The following is a 15,255-nucleotide window of genomic DNA, read 5'->3' as shown; positions in this document are numbered from 1 at the left end:
CAAGATGCATTCCCCTAGGCCCATAAAGGTGAAGTGTCATGTAGTCGACGTTCACATGACACCACTAGAAGAATAACACCACAACTTAAATATCATAGCATTGAATATTACTCAACCATAGTTCACTACTAACAGTTAGACTTCACCCATGTCCTCAAGAACTAAACGAACTACTCACGAGACATCATATGGAACATGATCAGAGGTGATATGATGATGAATAACAATCTGAACATAAACCTTGGTTCAATGGTTTCACTCAATAGCATCAACAACAAGTAGAAATCGATACCGGGAGAGTTTCCCCTATCAAACAATCAAGATCAAACCCAAATTGCTACGGCGGTGACGGTGTCCAGCGGTGGAGACGGCGGTGATGATGGTGGAGATGATGATGATGGTGATGGAGATGATGTCCAGCTCGATGACGGTGACGATGGCGTCGATTTCCCCCTCCGGGAGGGAATTTCCCCGGCGGATTCCTGCCCGCCGGAGAGCTCTTTTCTCTCTGGTGTTCTCCGCCCCGCAGAGGCGGCTGTAACTCTTCGTGAGGTACCCTCTGTGGCTTAGGTTTTCGGGACGAAGGGTTTCGCGAAGAAAAGGAGGCGAAAGGGGCTGTGGGGCCCCACACCACAAGGTGGCGCGGCCAGCCATGGGCCGCGCCGGCCTGTGGTCTGGCCCCACCTTGGGCCTTCTCAGCTCCCCCTTCTGGCTTCCTTCGTCATCTGGAAAAATAGGATTTTTGGTATAATTTCCTTCCACAGTTGATCTTCCGAAATATTGCGTTCTGACGGTGCTTTTTCCAGCAGAATCCTGGCTCCGGTGCTTGATCCTCCAATAATGATGAAACATGCAAAATAGATGAAATAACATAAGTATTGTGTCCCAATATGAAATATATCAATGAATAACAGCAAATTATGATATAAAATAGTGATGCAAATTGGACGTATCAACCCCGGTCCTATTCTTTACATCTGAAATACAATCTACTGCAATTGTTCTACTGTTCTCTGCAAACAATCATCATCCACACTATACATCTAATCCTTTGTTACAGCAAGCCGATGAGATTGACAACCTCACTGTTTCGTTGGGGCAAAGTACTTTGGTTGTGTTGTGCAGGTTCCACGTTGGCGCCGGAATCCCTGGTGTTGCGCCGCACTACATCTCGCCACCATCAACCTTCAACGTGCTTCTTGGCTCCTACTGGTTCGATTAAACCTTGGTTTCATACTGAGGGAAAACTTGCCGCTATACGCATCACACCTTCCTCTTGGGGTTCCCAACGGACGCGTGCTGTACGCGTATCAGACTCCTCCGAGGCTGCCCTTCCGCCTACTTAAGGACTCCGTCGCGAAAACCCTAGACGAATAAGCCACGGTACGAGAAACCTTCCAGAGCCGCCGCCATCGCGAAGCCAAGATCTGGGGGACAGGAGTCTCTGTTCCGGTACGCCGCCGGGACGGGGAAGTGCCCCAGGAAGGCATCTCCATCGACATCACCGTCATCTTCATCACCGCTGCTGTCTCCCATTAGGAGGGAGTAGTTCTCCATCGAGGCTAAGGGCTGTACCGGTAGCTATGTGGTTAATCTCTCTCCCATGTACTTCAATACAATGATCTCATGAGCTGCCTTACATGATTGAGATTCATATGATGAGCTTTGTATCACTATTAATCTATGTGCTACTCTAGTGATGTTATTAAAGTACTCTATTCCTCCTCCATGATGTAATGGTGACAGTGTGTGCATCATGTAGTACTTGGCGTAGTTTATGATTGTAATCTCTTGTAGATTATGGAGTTAACTATTACTATGATAGTATTGATGTGATCTATTCCTTCTTTCATAGTCTGTCGGTGACGGTGTGCATGCTATGTTAGTACTTGGTATAATTGCGTTGGTCTATCATGCACTCTAAGGTTATTTAAATATGAACATCGAATGTTGTGGAGCTTGTTAACTCCGGCATTGAGGTGCTCTTGTAGCCCTACACAATTAATGATGTTCATCATCCAACAAGAGAGTGTAGTGGTTTTATTATGTGATCAATGTTGAGAGTATCCACTAGTGAAAGTATGATCCCTAGGCCTTGTTTCCAAATACTGCAATCATCGCTTATTTTCTGTTCTACTGCATCTTTACTTCCTGCAATATTACTACCATCAACTGCACGCCAGCAAGCTATTTTCTGGCGCCGTTACTACTGCTCATATTCATTCATACCACTTGTATTTCACTATCTCTTCGCCGAACTAGTGCACCTATACATCTGACAAGTGTATTAGGTGTGTTGGGGACACAAGAGACTTCTTGTATCGTGATTGCAGGGTTGCTTGAGAGGGATATCTTTGACCTCTTCCTCCCTGAGTTCGATAAACCTTGGGTGATCCACTTAAGGGAAAACTTGCTGCTGTTCTACAAACCTTTGCTCTTGGAGGCCCAACACTGTCTACAGGAATAGAAGCGTGAGTAGACATCAGTAGCTTCACATGAATATGTCAGGGATCAAGTTCGCCGACCAAGACACGTTAGGTCGTCTTACCATACCTTGCACCATAGGATGAATATGCTACATTGAACATGCCAATAATTAAAATGGTTTTGCTAATTCTTAGTCGAACGGGTAATTAATTTAGAGCTTCAACAGTTGGTTTTGGGTCATGATTGTGCTAGTTAGTGAGTTACAAGTGGGTTGCATCTAAGTAAAGGTGGTCCGCGTAGCAGTTGCAATTGAGATTTTTATAGCTATTAATGCATTACCGCTGAGAAAAGATGTATGCGCAGTAAAAAATATTCCCGTAAAATATAAACCATGGGTCGACGTCAACTGACTAAAAATTAATAGGTTTACCCATCGTAAACATTTATCTAAACTTTCTAGCTTCTAGTTGTAAAATTTTAGAAGGTCGTTGCAAGTGCTTGAAAACAATGCTAGCAAAGATATTACACGATTTAAGCACCAACATATGTCTACATGGTTGCTATCATTACATACAACTTGTTTTCAATGGGACGATGCTTTTTTTACACCCGGGAGCATATGCTCCTGGTTTTTTTATGACTTTTAAATATAGTTAAAAATGGTAAAAGAGATTTTAAAAAATTGGGGCGTCCCTCTCAACATGATTTGTGCTCATAAAGTCGTTTCACGGAAAATCGACATTTTCTTGTGTCGTGTGCAAAAAAGACAAATTTTTGTATTAAAAAAAGCTTTTCACAAGACATTTGTTTATCTTTTTCACACCGAACACAAAAAATATCAATTTTCAAAAAAAAAAACGATTTATGATTTTTTGGAACACAGAAGTATAGTTTTGAAATATTAAAAAAATAGGAGCACTGGTGCTCGGGTACACCAAATCTCTATCCTTCATGACTAGGCAACTTACTTCCATGCAAGTGCTCCAAGAGAGACTGTTCCATGTCACTAAACACTCATCTATAAAAAAGGAAAATCAATTTTGATCTTGGGAGCATGTGCTCCTGCCTCCTGGTACCCAAGAAAATATTTTACAATATCAAAAAGAATTTGAATAAAAATTTAGAGAGTATATTATCGACATTATATGTATGCAAGCTAAGTTTATGAATGCATACACATGGTCTGAATACACGCGCAAAGTTTTGGGAGAAGTTACGTTATATTTTGAGCTACGGAAAAATAACATGTTTGTGGTTGTGTATAGGAATGGAAAATTTTGATTTTTGTCAGAAAATTTTCTTTTTATTATATTTCAAAATACCACATATTCTCATCCGAAATTTACAGCATACCATCAGAATGTTTATATGCATGTGCACATTTATTTTCAGGTTTTTTAGAATCACGGAAATATGTTTTTTTACAAAACTAAAAGCACTGCTGCTTATGTCAAAGACACTGCTGCGTCAACTAATTTAAAAAGAGGGAATAGATGCCATAATAGAAGACCTATGACCAGTGAGGCCAGCAGGTTGGAGCGGACGGACCAGATACAGCAGAGATTCTGATCGGACGGTCAGTGTTGTGTGTTTGAGATGCTCGGAGAAAACACGCCAGACAAGAGGAATCAGGCTGGCGGTCGCGGCGTCGCACGTGTTCCTCACCTCTCGGCCCCCGAATGGTTTCTTCTTGTCCCTCACCATTTCTCTCTCTCTCTCTCTGCAGTAACCCTATCTTCCTCACCGCCCCCTTCTCTTTCACCCTCCTGGCGACGGCGGCCGGCGCCGGCGGGCTTCGGAGGGAGGTCGGATGCTCCCTCTCCTCTCCCTCTCCTCTCTCGCAATCTCTGACCTCTGACAACCCTCCCTACCGCTTGTTTCTGTAGCTAGAGCGGCCGGCGACCGGGAGGACGCCGGCGACCAACACCCTGAGCCTGCGACCGCGAACGACCTCGCTGGCAGCGCCGCATCTTCGCCAAGTTTGCTGATCTCCTCCACACAACCCGAGGTACAACCCTAGACCTCAAGATCTGATTCGGTCCTGCACTGTTGATATCCCCTTTCCGAATCATTCAAGTTAGTTGTGGAATTACATCCTGGAAAAGGAAGAGTACAGCGAAGAGTATTAGATGAGGGCCCGTAGTTGAGAAGGGACAGTATCAGAAATTGAGGTATCTACACGACAAAGTATGGAAGAATGATGCTACTTATGTGAGCATGCTTGCTTAGGTCTGGAAGACCACTTGTCTCCTTGATTTGTGAACTCCCGAGGGACTGTGGCTTGGTTCAAGATGATACGTACTTACTTCTAGATGATCTATAAATACATCATAAAGAGTAACGAACTTGAAATAACATCCGTCAACAAACTAAACCATATTGTGAAGTTCTCATTTGGCAGTACTTTTTTTTTTGTGCATTCAAACTTCAAAGATTGTGCGTAATATTGGAGAGGCAAAGACTACTCGAACATAATCTCGTAATGCATCACTAAACGGCTAACCCTAATCACATTTAGAGGCAAATAATTTTTTTTCTTTAAATGATGTCGTGTTTCCCCACTGGAGGGCCCACCACGTGCCTTCAAATTCATGATTCTGTTTTCATCTCACTTCCTTCCCCCAACTGGATATGAAAATGCTAGTATAAGTTCTATAATCAATATATCACAGCAGCGGTATGAAAGTGGGGGCGACAACACAGGTGAAGTTCAGAGTCCTACCTTTCTTTCAGGGTGAAAACCCAAGGTCTGGCCTTAACTGGTTGTGCTTGGCAATGACCTTGTTGGAGGCATTGTTTTGAGAGCGGGGACTATCTTCAGGGTGAAAACCTAAGATCTTTGATCGGGCGACGACGGTGTTAGAGCACTGTTCCCTTCTTGGAGGCGTCGTTTTTGGAGAGTCTGTATTTCAGGTGTTGTCTTGGCGGTGGATGTATTGCTGTTGTTAGGCCCGAGATACTGTAGCGGGACTCTTGTTTCTTAGTTTTCTTTTCCTTTTTTTGGCTGTGTGCATCCGTAGTGCCATTAGGGTGGTGCGTTGTTGCAGAGGCTGGGTGTAATTGGTATCTTTTGATATTAATATATTCCCTTTATCGAAAAAATAATCAATATATCATGGTTAATATAGTGTATGAGCACATATTTTGTGTAGGTGAGTTTAACGCTAAACAGAAAATGAATATTGGCGGATACCCAGGACATTGTTTCACTTAGATAAACAGAAAACTTTATTAAATGATAAAATTCAGTGTTGAAAAGTGACCCACAAGGGGCTAATGGTGTCCAACGTTGGGTCAGACACGGACACGGCAACCTTGAACCAAAGTCCCGAGCCATAAGGCGCTTACCGGTCTCCTGTAGCTGTTCCAATTCGCTAGTGCGGGCTTCCTCCCAGCTTCAATCGCTGCTCATCAGGCCCACTTTTTAGGCTCCTCCTTGAGGCCAGCAGCTGCGCCTTCTGGTGGGTCAATCGATCTTTGGTTTTATTTCACTGTCGGATAGCTATGATCTGACCTTATGATAGGTTTTTTCATAAAATGCTGTTCTTGTTGTGATGGTTCACTTGATCACGTTTGATTGTGAGTGGATCTATCATGTCTACTGTGCTATGCTTGAATCTGGGCTGGATGTTTCAAATGAGTGGTTGCATTATGGCGTTGGATTTGTTTGCGCATAAGTGCCCTAATCCACTTGCTCTTGGGGCTGTGTTTTATGTCTATTCTATGTAAAATTATTGCATTGCTCTTCCATCAACGAGTGTATGCAGAACGTATGGATTACATGTAATATTGTGCATGTGCTATTGGCTGGGGCACTGTGGTAGCATTTCATATAGCTTAGCTATCTGTTCCAGTTTCCAGAGTTAAATTTCTAGTAATATGTCCTGAGGATATGCGAAGACGATCTTTGCTTCTTCAGGTGTTACCTTCAAACTTCAGTTTCCCCAAAAAGGCTTTACACTGTAATTTGGTTTCTTACTGAAACTTCTGCAATTGCTTTATTTTGTGTGATTTATATGTATAATCATCTAAAACTATTATGGGCCCTGCATTTTCTACAACATTTATAAACACTGTATTTCATGATAAATCATGTAATAGCTGTCTGGTTACCATATGTTTCTTCAATCTTAAACATCGTATTGAGTATTGATGGATACTGTCAGAAATTACTGCTGTTGTTTTGGTAGGTGCAAAGACTGAAAAACTGTGTTTGTGGATCAAATTGACCACCCGTCTGTGGGTTGCAAATCCGGACAGAGCCTTCCGAAGTTTGACAGTCATTATCTTCTCAGCAATACATTTCCGGACAAGATGCCAAAAATAAAGAACCTGTCTGATGCATGTAAAGTATCATTTTCTCCAGATGGACCCATATCTGAAGAAGCACTCGAGAAAGTTCGTGCACTGTTAGGTGAGTCAAACTTTATACTATTTTGAATAGTAGGAGTTATTTTTTGTTCGGTATTGCTATGGTAGAGGGTATATACATCATCTGGTTGCAGAGTCTTTATATCCTTCATCTCCTAACATTTTTTTTTTCACTTGCCAACTGCTATCATCGTCTTTTACTTTTTGTCTAATGTTCTTCATCCTAACTGGATGATAGATCATATGCTAGCCCAGTGTAATGCTCTTCTCAGTAACCGTATCTTACTGAACGAAGTTGAGTCAGTTGTTGCAATGATAGAGAAGTTTTGCCGGTAACCTTGCCAAGTTAGTTCTAACTGTTTCTTTAATACACGGTACCAACAAGACAACAATGAATACAAAATATGAACATGATGGATGCAAGGGAAACTTATAACTTGCTTGAACTGATTGCTTCTTTTTTAGTGCACCTCATCCTCGATTACATGTACCATTTGAAGTTCTGCTTTAGTGTAATGTTTTTTATTGAAAATGTTCCATGCTTTGCGATTTAAAAAAATGTCCCGAGAGCCCTTCAAAAATCTCATTGGTTACATTTGCTGGCAAACAATATGAACTTGCCAACTAATAAGACAAGAATTCTGTACCATTTTCATGTACTGGAGTTCCTTAGTTGTCTTAGTTGTTAGTGTACATGCAGAGTTATGACCAACAATGAACTAATTTTTAATGGAGAAGTTCCATTCTTAACATAAACTTACAGTTGAAATTGTAACCTCAAACTATTTAGACGATCCATTTTTCACCCCGAAGTAATTTGACAAATGGTTTTGGGTGACATGGATGCCACATGAATGCCATGTTTACTGTCAGGAGCTAGCAAACACCACAAAAAGAAATTATCAAGAAACTCCATCATTTGGATAGAGAACTTTGATTAAATTGCCTAAATGGAAGCAAAATTGGTAAAGCGATAATTGATGACAGACAAGATGTGGCAGTTACTTTAACAAGACTTTTTTTTTCCTTAGCTGCAATGTCTATCTGCATGTTTGATACGATTCTGTGATGTGGTGTACTGAAGTTTTTAGTTTGTTCCATTGCTAATGTTGGGTAAACTTGCTTTCTAGCTGATTCAGCGAAACCAGAGCAATGAGCATTGGCAAACTCACTCTTCTTTTTTATTTTGTATTCCCAGATGAGATCAGACCTGTAGATCTTGGCCTAGATAACGAAGCACAAATTGCACGTACTTGGAATAGTTCTGTGCGTCAACAGAACGGGAGACGAGGGCGTGGTGGGTCTAATCAGAACGCGTCCCCAATCAAATATCTGCACATTCATGAATCCGATAGTTTCTCTGTAAGATCTCTTGTTCACTATCTCACTTAAAGTGTGCATTTTCAAATGAATACATGAAATTCCTCCTTTTTTACAAGTAATGAATTTGATAATTTATTTTGCAGATGGGTATATTTTGTATGCCGCCGTCATCAGTTATTCCTCTTCACAATCATCCAGCAATGACTGTGCTGAGCAAGCTTCTATATGGCAAGCTGCAGGCTGAATCTTACGATTGGATCGATGTAGCTGATCCAACTGACCCGTTAAAGCGTAAGTTCTACCATTTGGAAATCTTCTATGCGACAGTGGCCGTAGTCACATGATTTGTCAATCTGTTTGTGCATGATACCTAGTATACAACTCATGATTCATCATTTCATCTAGTTCCTTGTTGATTTTTTTCCTCGCTAAATGAATGGAAATGCAAATTACTACGCAAAACAGAAGTAAAAAGTGTGCTTTATGTAAGAAAACAATTTTTTCGTACATTTCTTATATCAAATCAGCACAGTATGTGTTGACCTAAATTGATACTAATAACCGTGCATGTGCATGGCAAGTCTCCTAATAAGCATATAAAGGATCCTTCTGTGTGCAATTGAAGGTTGAACGCTTTCAGATACGTAATAGAATCTTTGTTTTAGGGCACGTTTTCTTTACTTTTGACTGCGCTTGTCTCGCCCTAATCTCATGTCCAAGCACACAATGTTGTGCTCACTGCTCAGAATACCGATGGAAACCCTCTGCTAAATATTTTTGCCTCAAATAATCACAAATAGTCTGCAGAGTGAAATATCACAAATAATCTGCAGAGTGAAATATGGACAGCCAAACCCTCATGTCAATCCATTATCTAGAAATGTCCACACAGATCCTTATGCAAAAAGTATGCACACAATTGGAATCAAATGATATTACCAGGGTTCCATGCAGAAAACAAATGTTAGCGTCAGCTGAATCCAGACACCCCGAAACCTTGAATCTAGCTCCTACCTCTAACATCCACACCGGGATGAGGGAAACGTGTGACAGAGAACCAAATTCGTATTGGGGAGAAGCACCAACAATGCAGACACTGGGCATGAATGGTGTGGAGAACAAGAGAGTCTATGGGGGCCTAAACCTTCTGGAGGCTTCTATTATGAGAAAGATCCTGGAGCTTTCGCTTCTCTAGCAGCAGCTGTGTCGGCATAAAGCCATGGGTATCGGTGGCCTGCAAGGTGCGGCCTGTGCTGTCGGAAGAGTTGACATTGGTCTCTTTTTGCTTGCAAAGGCGGCGCCCCTTGTAGTGATCGGCAGTGAGCACCTCACTGCAGCCTCCCTCCACACGCAGTGGCAGACTGGCAGTGCTGCCGGAAAGGAAGAGAACCAGGGAGAACAGTGAGAGGAATGAGAACAGTGTAGTGGAGCAAACATTATGTCTCTACTCTCCAGCTTTGATTTTAGAGATTAATCTGATATAGGTAGTTGAACTGTCACTATGGGAGAGATTATAGGAGGGTATCTGCTTTCTCAGCTGTTAGATTGTAACTAGTTAAAGGAGAAGGGATTAATAGTTTTTGGATGATCGAGGTTAGAAGTATCCCACCTAAGTGGTGCTTTTATATTGGTATGGAAGGCCCTGTCAGTTTCCAAATCGACATGTATTTATGGATGGAGGAGCAATAGTTAGTTGAAAGCCTCTTTTTAGATGTAGCAGTAAATTTTTGTAGAATAGATGAAGAGCCCCTAACTAGATGCAGCAGAACATCAACGTCAGTGATGCTCTTACCTTTTATTCTCATAAGTAAATGGGTCATTTTAATTGTTGAGTATTCTAAAGGTCTTCGCTCTCACTGACAGTTCTGCTGATGTTGCTCTGATTCAAACTTCTACTGATGTTGTCAGTTATTGGAGCACTATCTGTGATGACATGTTCTGTGACATGCCATCTTTTTCCACACCCTACGCCACATCTCAGTTGTACAATGCAGTGCAACTTGCCTATTGTTACACAGCAAGTTGCTAAGAAGTTGTTAAATACTGATGACATTCTTACTCAGAATATGGTAATGCTAGCCAACACCTTGAACCAATGACAGATAGTTAAATGTGATGCATCTGAAGAACTGACGTATTTCCTGCTATCTAATTTTGACAAATTCAAAAAATGGCTGTGCAGCACAAACTACTATTATGGATCATTTGTCAATCATGCAAATGTTCCTTATTTAAATCATTATGTTGGTTGTTTATAATTTGTGTACCAACTAATAAGATTATGTAGCTTGACTCCGGTGCAGCAAGACCAGCAAGGTGTGTAAGAGATCGTGAAATGACTGCGCCAGAGACAACCATTCTTTATCCTGATCGAGGTGGTAACATCCACACTTTCAGAGCCATCACACCTTGTGCGCTCTTTGACGTTCTTACTCCACCATATTCTGCTGAGAAGGGGAGAGACTGTTCATACTTCCGGAAGTCTTCAGTGAAGGAACCACCTGGTATACACAGCTCTTGAAACTTGATTACTGGTTTTATCTATTATATTCCGTGATGCCAGTTCTGAGCTGTGTTAACATTTCCTTCAACACTTTCAGTTGTTTTGCCGAGTGAAATAGATAGCTCCGAGGTAGTCTGGTTGGAGGAATTGGAGGACCATCAGCCTCCCGAGGGATTTGTTGTTGCTAGAGGTCTGTACAAAGGCCCTGTGATAAGGAGATAGTTAGGTTTATACCACTTTTGCACATGGATCACAAATCAGTTGAGGATGCAGTGCAGGCTCCTAGTATGAGTTGTATGTGTGTTTAGAAGAGCAAGCTTCATCCAGTTGACCCGCCGCCTGCGATTTACAATGTACACGACCTGATCTGGATGAATGAATAGCGGTGTTTCTTCCATTTTAATTGTATAATGCTGCTGGTCTGTGATGTAGTTACGTGGCTCTGTCAGACGGAGTGTATACTTATTTTGAGACGAGAAGAGTTCTTGTCATGTTGTATTAGGTAGAACAAGTGGCTTGAGCTTCTCACCTAATGATTATTCAAGAAAAAGATTTGGTGTGGTGGACCGATTAGTCCATCTCATTATGTAAACAGCTGCATAAATATTCTTTGGGATAGAACTGTCTGTGTCCTTGCAAAAAGCTGACAATGCTGCGTCCACTCACAAACTGATAACCCTTGTCTCAGTTGCCGTGAGTTCAACTGTTACTCTTCAAAATGATCGATACTCAGTTGTACTATTTGTAGCTAGATGTAACATGAAGATAATCATGATGGCCACTTGATATGGTTGTTGCGGATAACAACCATACAAGTGTATGATAATAATTTTATGGGAGCTGAATATATATACCCCGTGTGAGAGATGTACACTTCTATATGAGCACAGCCAACATGTGCACTGCCCAATTTGACAAATGTTCTCCTAAAATATATATAGAGGAAAAACTTGGAGAGGAGTGTTTAATCGAGGCAACTGTTTAGCTTCTACGAAATTTTGGACGTACAGGCTTGGGATGCATCAGGAATTCCCAATTCACCATCTTGTGTTTTCCCTCGATATATTTCACTTCCCCTGGTTCATAGTTCTTCACGTTGGATCACCACCACCGATGCCATCTGGGCACCAGGTAGTCGGTAGTCGACTGTGCACCGACGGATCGAAGAGAACTAGCCTTGGTCTTCCGCAGCTGAGTAGATTTTTTTTACAGCAGATAATGAGTAGGTTTAGTTGAGGTTGGGTACTTGGGTTGCTAAGTTCACTCGTGCAGGCTCGGTTGATGTATGGTCAACTTTTTTAGACCATTCTCAATTTCTTAGGTTTAGTTCCGCACTGCAAGTCTGCAACTGTTGCATCTCTGCAGATGGCGTCCATGTGAAACCATTTGTGCATGGATGCATAGCACTGATCGGGCAAGTATTGCACCTAATTGACAGCTGCGTGTATGAAGATTAAGATGTAGTCCTACTCGACTGATAAGTGATATGCACACAGTGCCTGCCATCTTAAAGAGCTCTCTTCCTGCCTCTGAAAACGTGCTTGTCTCATGACAACGATGATCCTAGATCAAACTAAACGAGTAAACTGTACCGTCTCGAGTGGTTTACCTCCACCTACAATTAGGTCACCTACTTGGACCAGGCCGGCCGATACATAGAGTCGATTAATCCACCATACGAAGTACAGTTAGAAACTGAGCTGGACAAGTAACAGATGGGTTGCAGAAGAGACATACAGCTACAAAGATATTGTGAACATGTTGGGCTGCAGTCAGCAACGATGAAACAGCTTCACGAGTAGTTCGTACTGAAACGTCTCATCATCTCTCATGTACCCATGTCTGAATACATGCAGTCATCAAGTAATGTCACTCATGTGTCCCGGATATTTATCCACATGTTAATAACATCAACACAGCAGAGGTACTTAATCTGCAGTTTTCCATATTAAGCAAGCATAAGTTCAATCATAGTTCATAGGCCAAAAGGGAAAGCACTACTACACCATTCAGACAAAGTGGCACACAAAACCAACAATCTAGCACATACATGGATCGAGAATCAGTTGAGGATGCAATATCAGTTGTATGTGGCTTAGTAGAGCAAGCATCATTCAGTCGACCCGCAACCTGGGTGCGATCTACGATGTATGTACATGACCAGATCTGGATGCATGAAGAGCAGCGTTTATTCCATTTTGATTGTAATGCTGCTGGTCTGCGATGTATTTATGTAGCTCTTATCATCTGATGAAGAAGTATATACTTATTTTGAGAAGAGGAGAGTTCTTGTCATGATGTATTAGGTAGAACAAGTGGCATGGGCTTCTCACCTAATGATAATTCCAGGAAAAAAAGATTTGGTGTGGTGGACCGATTAGTCTATCTCATTGTGTAAACAGTGGAATATTTATTCTTTGGGATAAAACTTGTGTCCATGCAAAAACTGACGATGCGTATTCTCCCGAACTCTGATAACCCTTCTTTCAGTTGCCTTGAGCTCAACTGTTATTCTTCTCCAAAATGATCGATTTGTATAAATTGTGAAACTGGGTACTACTTGTCTCAGCTTTACTATTTGTCACTAGATGTTACATGACAGCACGTGACGTGAGTAAAGATTGTTATGCTGACCATTTGATATGGTTGTTGCAGATGACAACCATACAAGTGCATGGTCATAATTCTTGGGGAGATGGATATATATCCCACGGGTGATGTACACTTATATACGAGCACGACAAATACGTGCATTGTCAAATTAAGATGTTCTCTGTTTGACAGAAGTCCTCCTAAAATATAGAAACCAAAAAAATATTGGAGAGTAGTTTTTTCTTTTTACGAATTAGTACTGAGTAGTGTTGGTACTTAGGAAGTTTTTTGCTTCTACAAAAATTGGATCGTATGGGCTTGTTGGGATACATTAGGAATTCCCAAATCACTTACAGGCACTATAGCGCACCAATGTAGGTTTCAGGCACTACTTCCCTTCCAGTGACGTCTCTGCGAACATATTCCTCCACATCAGACCAGCGCCGCCGCCGCCATCATTGCACCACGTTGACATCAAAAGTGCACCGGCAGATCCAAGAGAACTCGCCTACAGCAACACCTCGATCCCATGGATTCGTTTTAGCCATCGCATAAATAACTAGCGTGAAATTAAGATGCAGAGTCCGACTCGATTGATATGCACCAGTGCCACATGCCTGACATCTTCAAGAGCTCTATGCCCAATGACAATGATGATCCTAGAGAAAAATAACAAACATGTCATCACATATAGTTAATTAATCCACCATATGAAGCGCAGTAAAAAACTGGAGACAAAGTAGTAACTTTGGACATTAATGAACTTTATAAGAGAGTTATCGGTCGGAACAACAACCTTGCCTATCTATTAAAAAGAAGTGAGTTAGCGCCAACAGATTTAGTAATGTGCCAGGAAAAATTGGTACAAGAAGCCGTGGATAACTGAGCATGATAATCACATTCTACAATCAGGAGACTACAAATTTGTGTACAGGTTCCCACTTGGACAAGTTTAAGACGAAGTGCAGAGGAGACACTCTTAAGGCCTTAACTGCAGTTAGCAAGTTACCAAGGTACTTTCAACATGCTGAACTACGTGAGCAGCCTTTAAACAGTCGCAGCTTCACTCGTAGTTGCTACGGAGATGCGCTGACAGGTCTGAATATAGTATAGTAAAGCAAGTGATTCGACCATGTGCCCAGGATATTTATCCACATGTTAACAACATCAACACAACAGAGGCAATCAATCTGCAATTTTCCATATTAAGGAGCATAAGTTGGATCAGAGTTGACAGGCAGAAAAGGCAAGTACTACTACACGATTCAGACGTCTGGGCACCATGTTGTCGTTAGTCGACTCTGCAGTGTGCACCGACGGATCCAAGAGAACTGGCATTGGTCTTCTCCTCAACCCAACGAGTTCGTTTTCTCCATCACATGGTCCGTTGTCTGCAGCTGAGTGGATTTGTTTTACAGCAGATAATGAGTAGGTTTAGTTGAGGTTGGGTAGTTGGGTTGCGAAGTTTACTCGTGCAGGCTCGGTTGATGTATTGTATGGTCTACTTTTCAGACCATTCTCAGTTTCTCAGGTTTAGTTCCAGACTGCAACTGTTGCATCTCTGCAGATGGCGTCCATGTGGAACCATTTGTGCATGGATGCATAGCACTGATCGAGCAAGTATTGCACCTAATTGACAGCTGCGTGTGTGAAGATTAAGATGCAGTCCTATTCGACTGATAAGTGATATGCACCCAGTGCCTGCCATCTTAAAGAGCTCTCTTCCCGCCTCTGAAAACATGCTTGTCTCATTGTCTCAATCCCATGACAACGATGATACACTGTCTCAAGTGGGTTATCTCCACGTACAACATAGTCACCTACTTGGACCAGACCAGCCGAAACATAGAGTCGATGAATCCACCATACGAAGTACAGTAAGAAACTGAGGTGGGCAAGTAGTAGATGGATTGCAGAAGAGACACACAGCTACAAGAAATATTTTGAACATGTTGAGCTGCAGTCAGCAACAATGAAACAGTTAAGCTTCACCAACAGTTCCTACTGAAACGTCTCATCGCTCATGTCTCTGCATGTAT

At 41.9% G+C, this 15,255-nt stretch overlaps 1 protein-coding gene across 2 annotated transcripts; it reads left to right on the top strand.

Annotated features, from left to right (window-relative positions):
- The first annotated feature begins 4,079 nt into the window (after positions 1-4,079).
- On the top strand, positions 4,080-11,245 carry LOC127292256 (plant cysteine oxidase 4). Of its 2 annotated transcripts, none has more exons than XM_071818570.1 (7): positions 4,080-4,232; positions 4,314-4,435; positions 6,594-6,841; positions 7,997-8,160; positions 8,265-8,412; positions 10,425-10,625; positions 10,722-11,245. In XM_071818570.1, exons 3-7 carry the CDS (start codon positions 6,742-6,744, stop codon positions 10,844-10,846), a joined length of 738 nt encoding a protein of 245 aa, XP_071674671.1. In that variant the 5' UTR covers positions 4,080-4,232; positions 4,314-4,435; positions 6,594-6,741; the 3' UTR covers positions 10,847-11,245. The 2 variants fall into 2 exon arrangements, with proteins under 2 accessions (XP_071674671.1, XP_051177579.1); XM_051321619.2 differs by having other exon boundaries at positions 4,081-4,232; positions 6,618-6,841.
- Positions 11,246-15,255: the final 4,010 nt, after the last annotated feature.

This window comes from Lolium perenne, chromosome 4 (assembly GCF_019359855.2).
Source record: "Lolium perenne isolate Kyuss_39 chromosome 4, Kyuss_2.0, whole genome shotgun sequence".
NCBI lineage: Eukaryota > Viridiplantae > Streptophyta > Magnoliopsida > Poales > Poaceae > Lolium > Lolium perenne.
The sequence above is the reverse complement of the archived record's forward strand: the minus strand, read 5'-3'. Positions and strand labels throughout refer to the sequence as shown.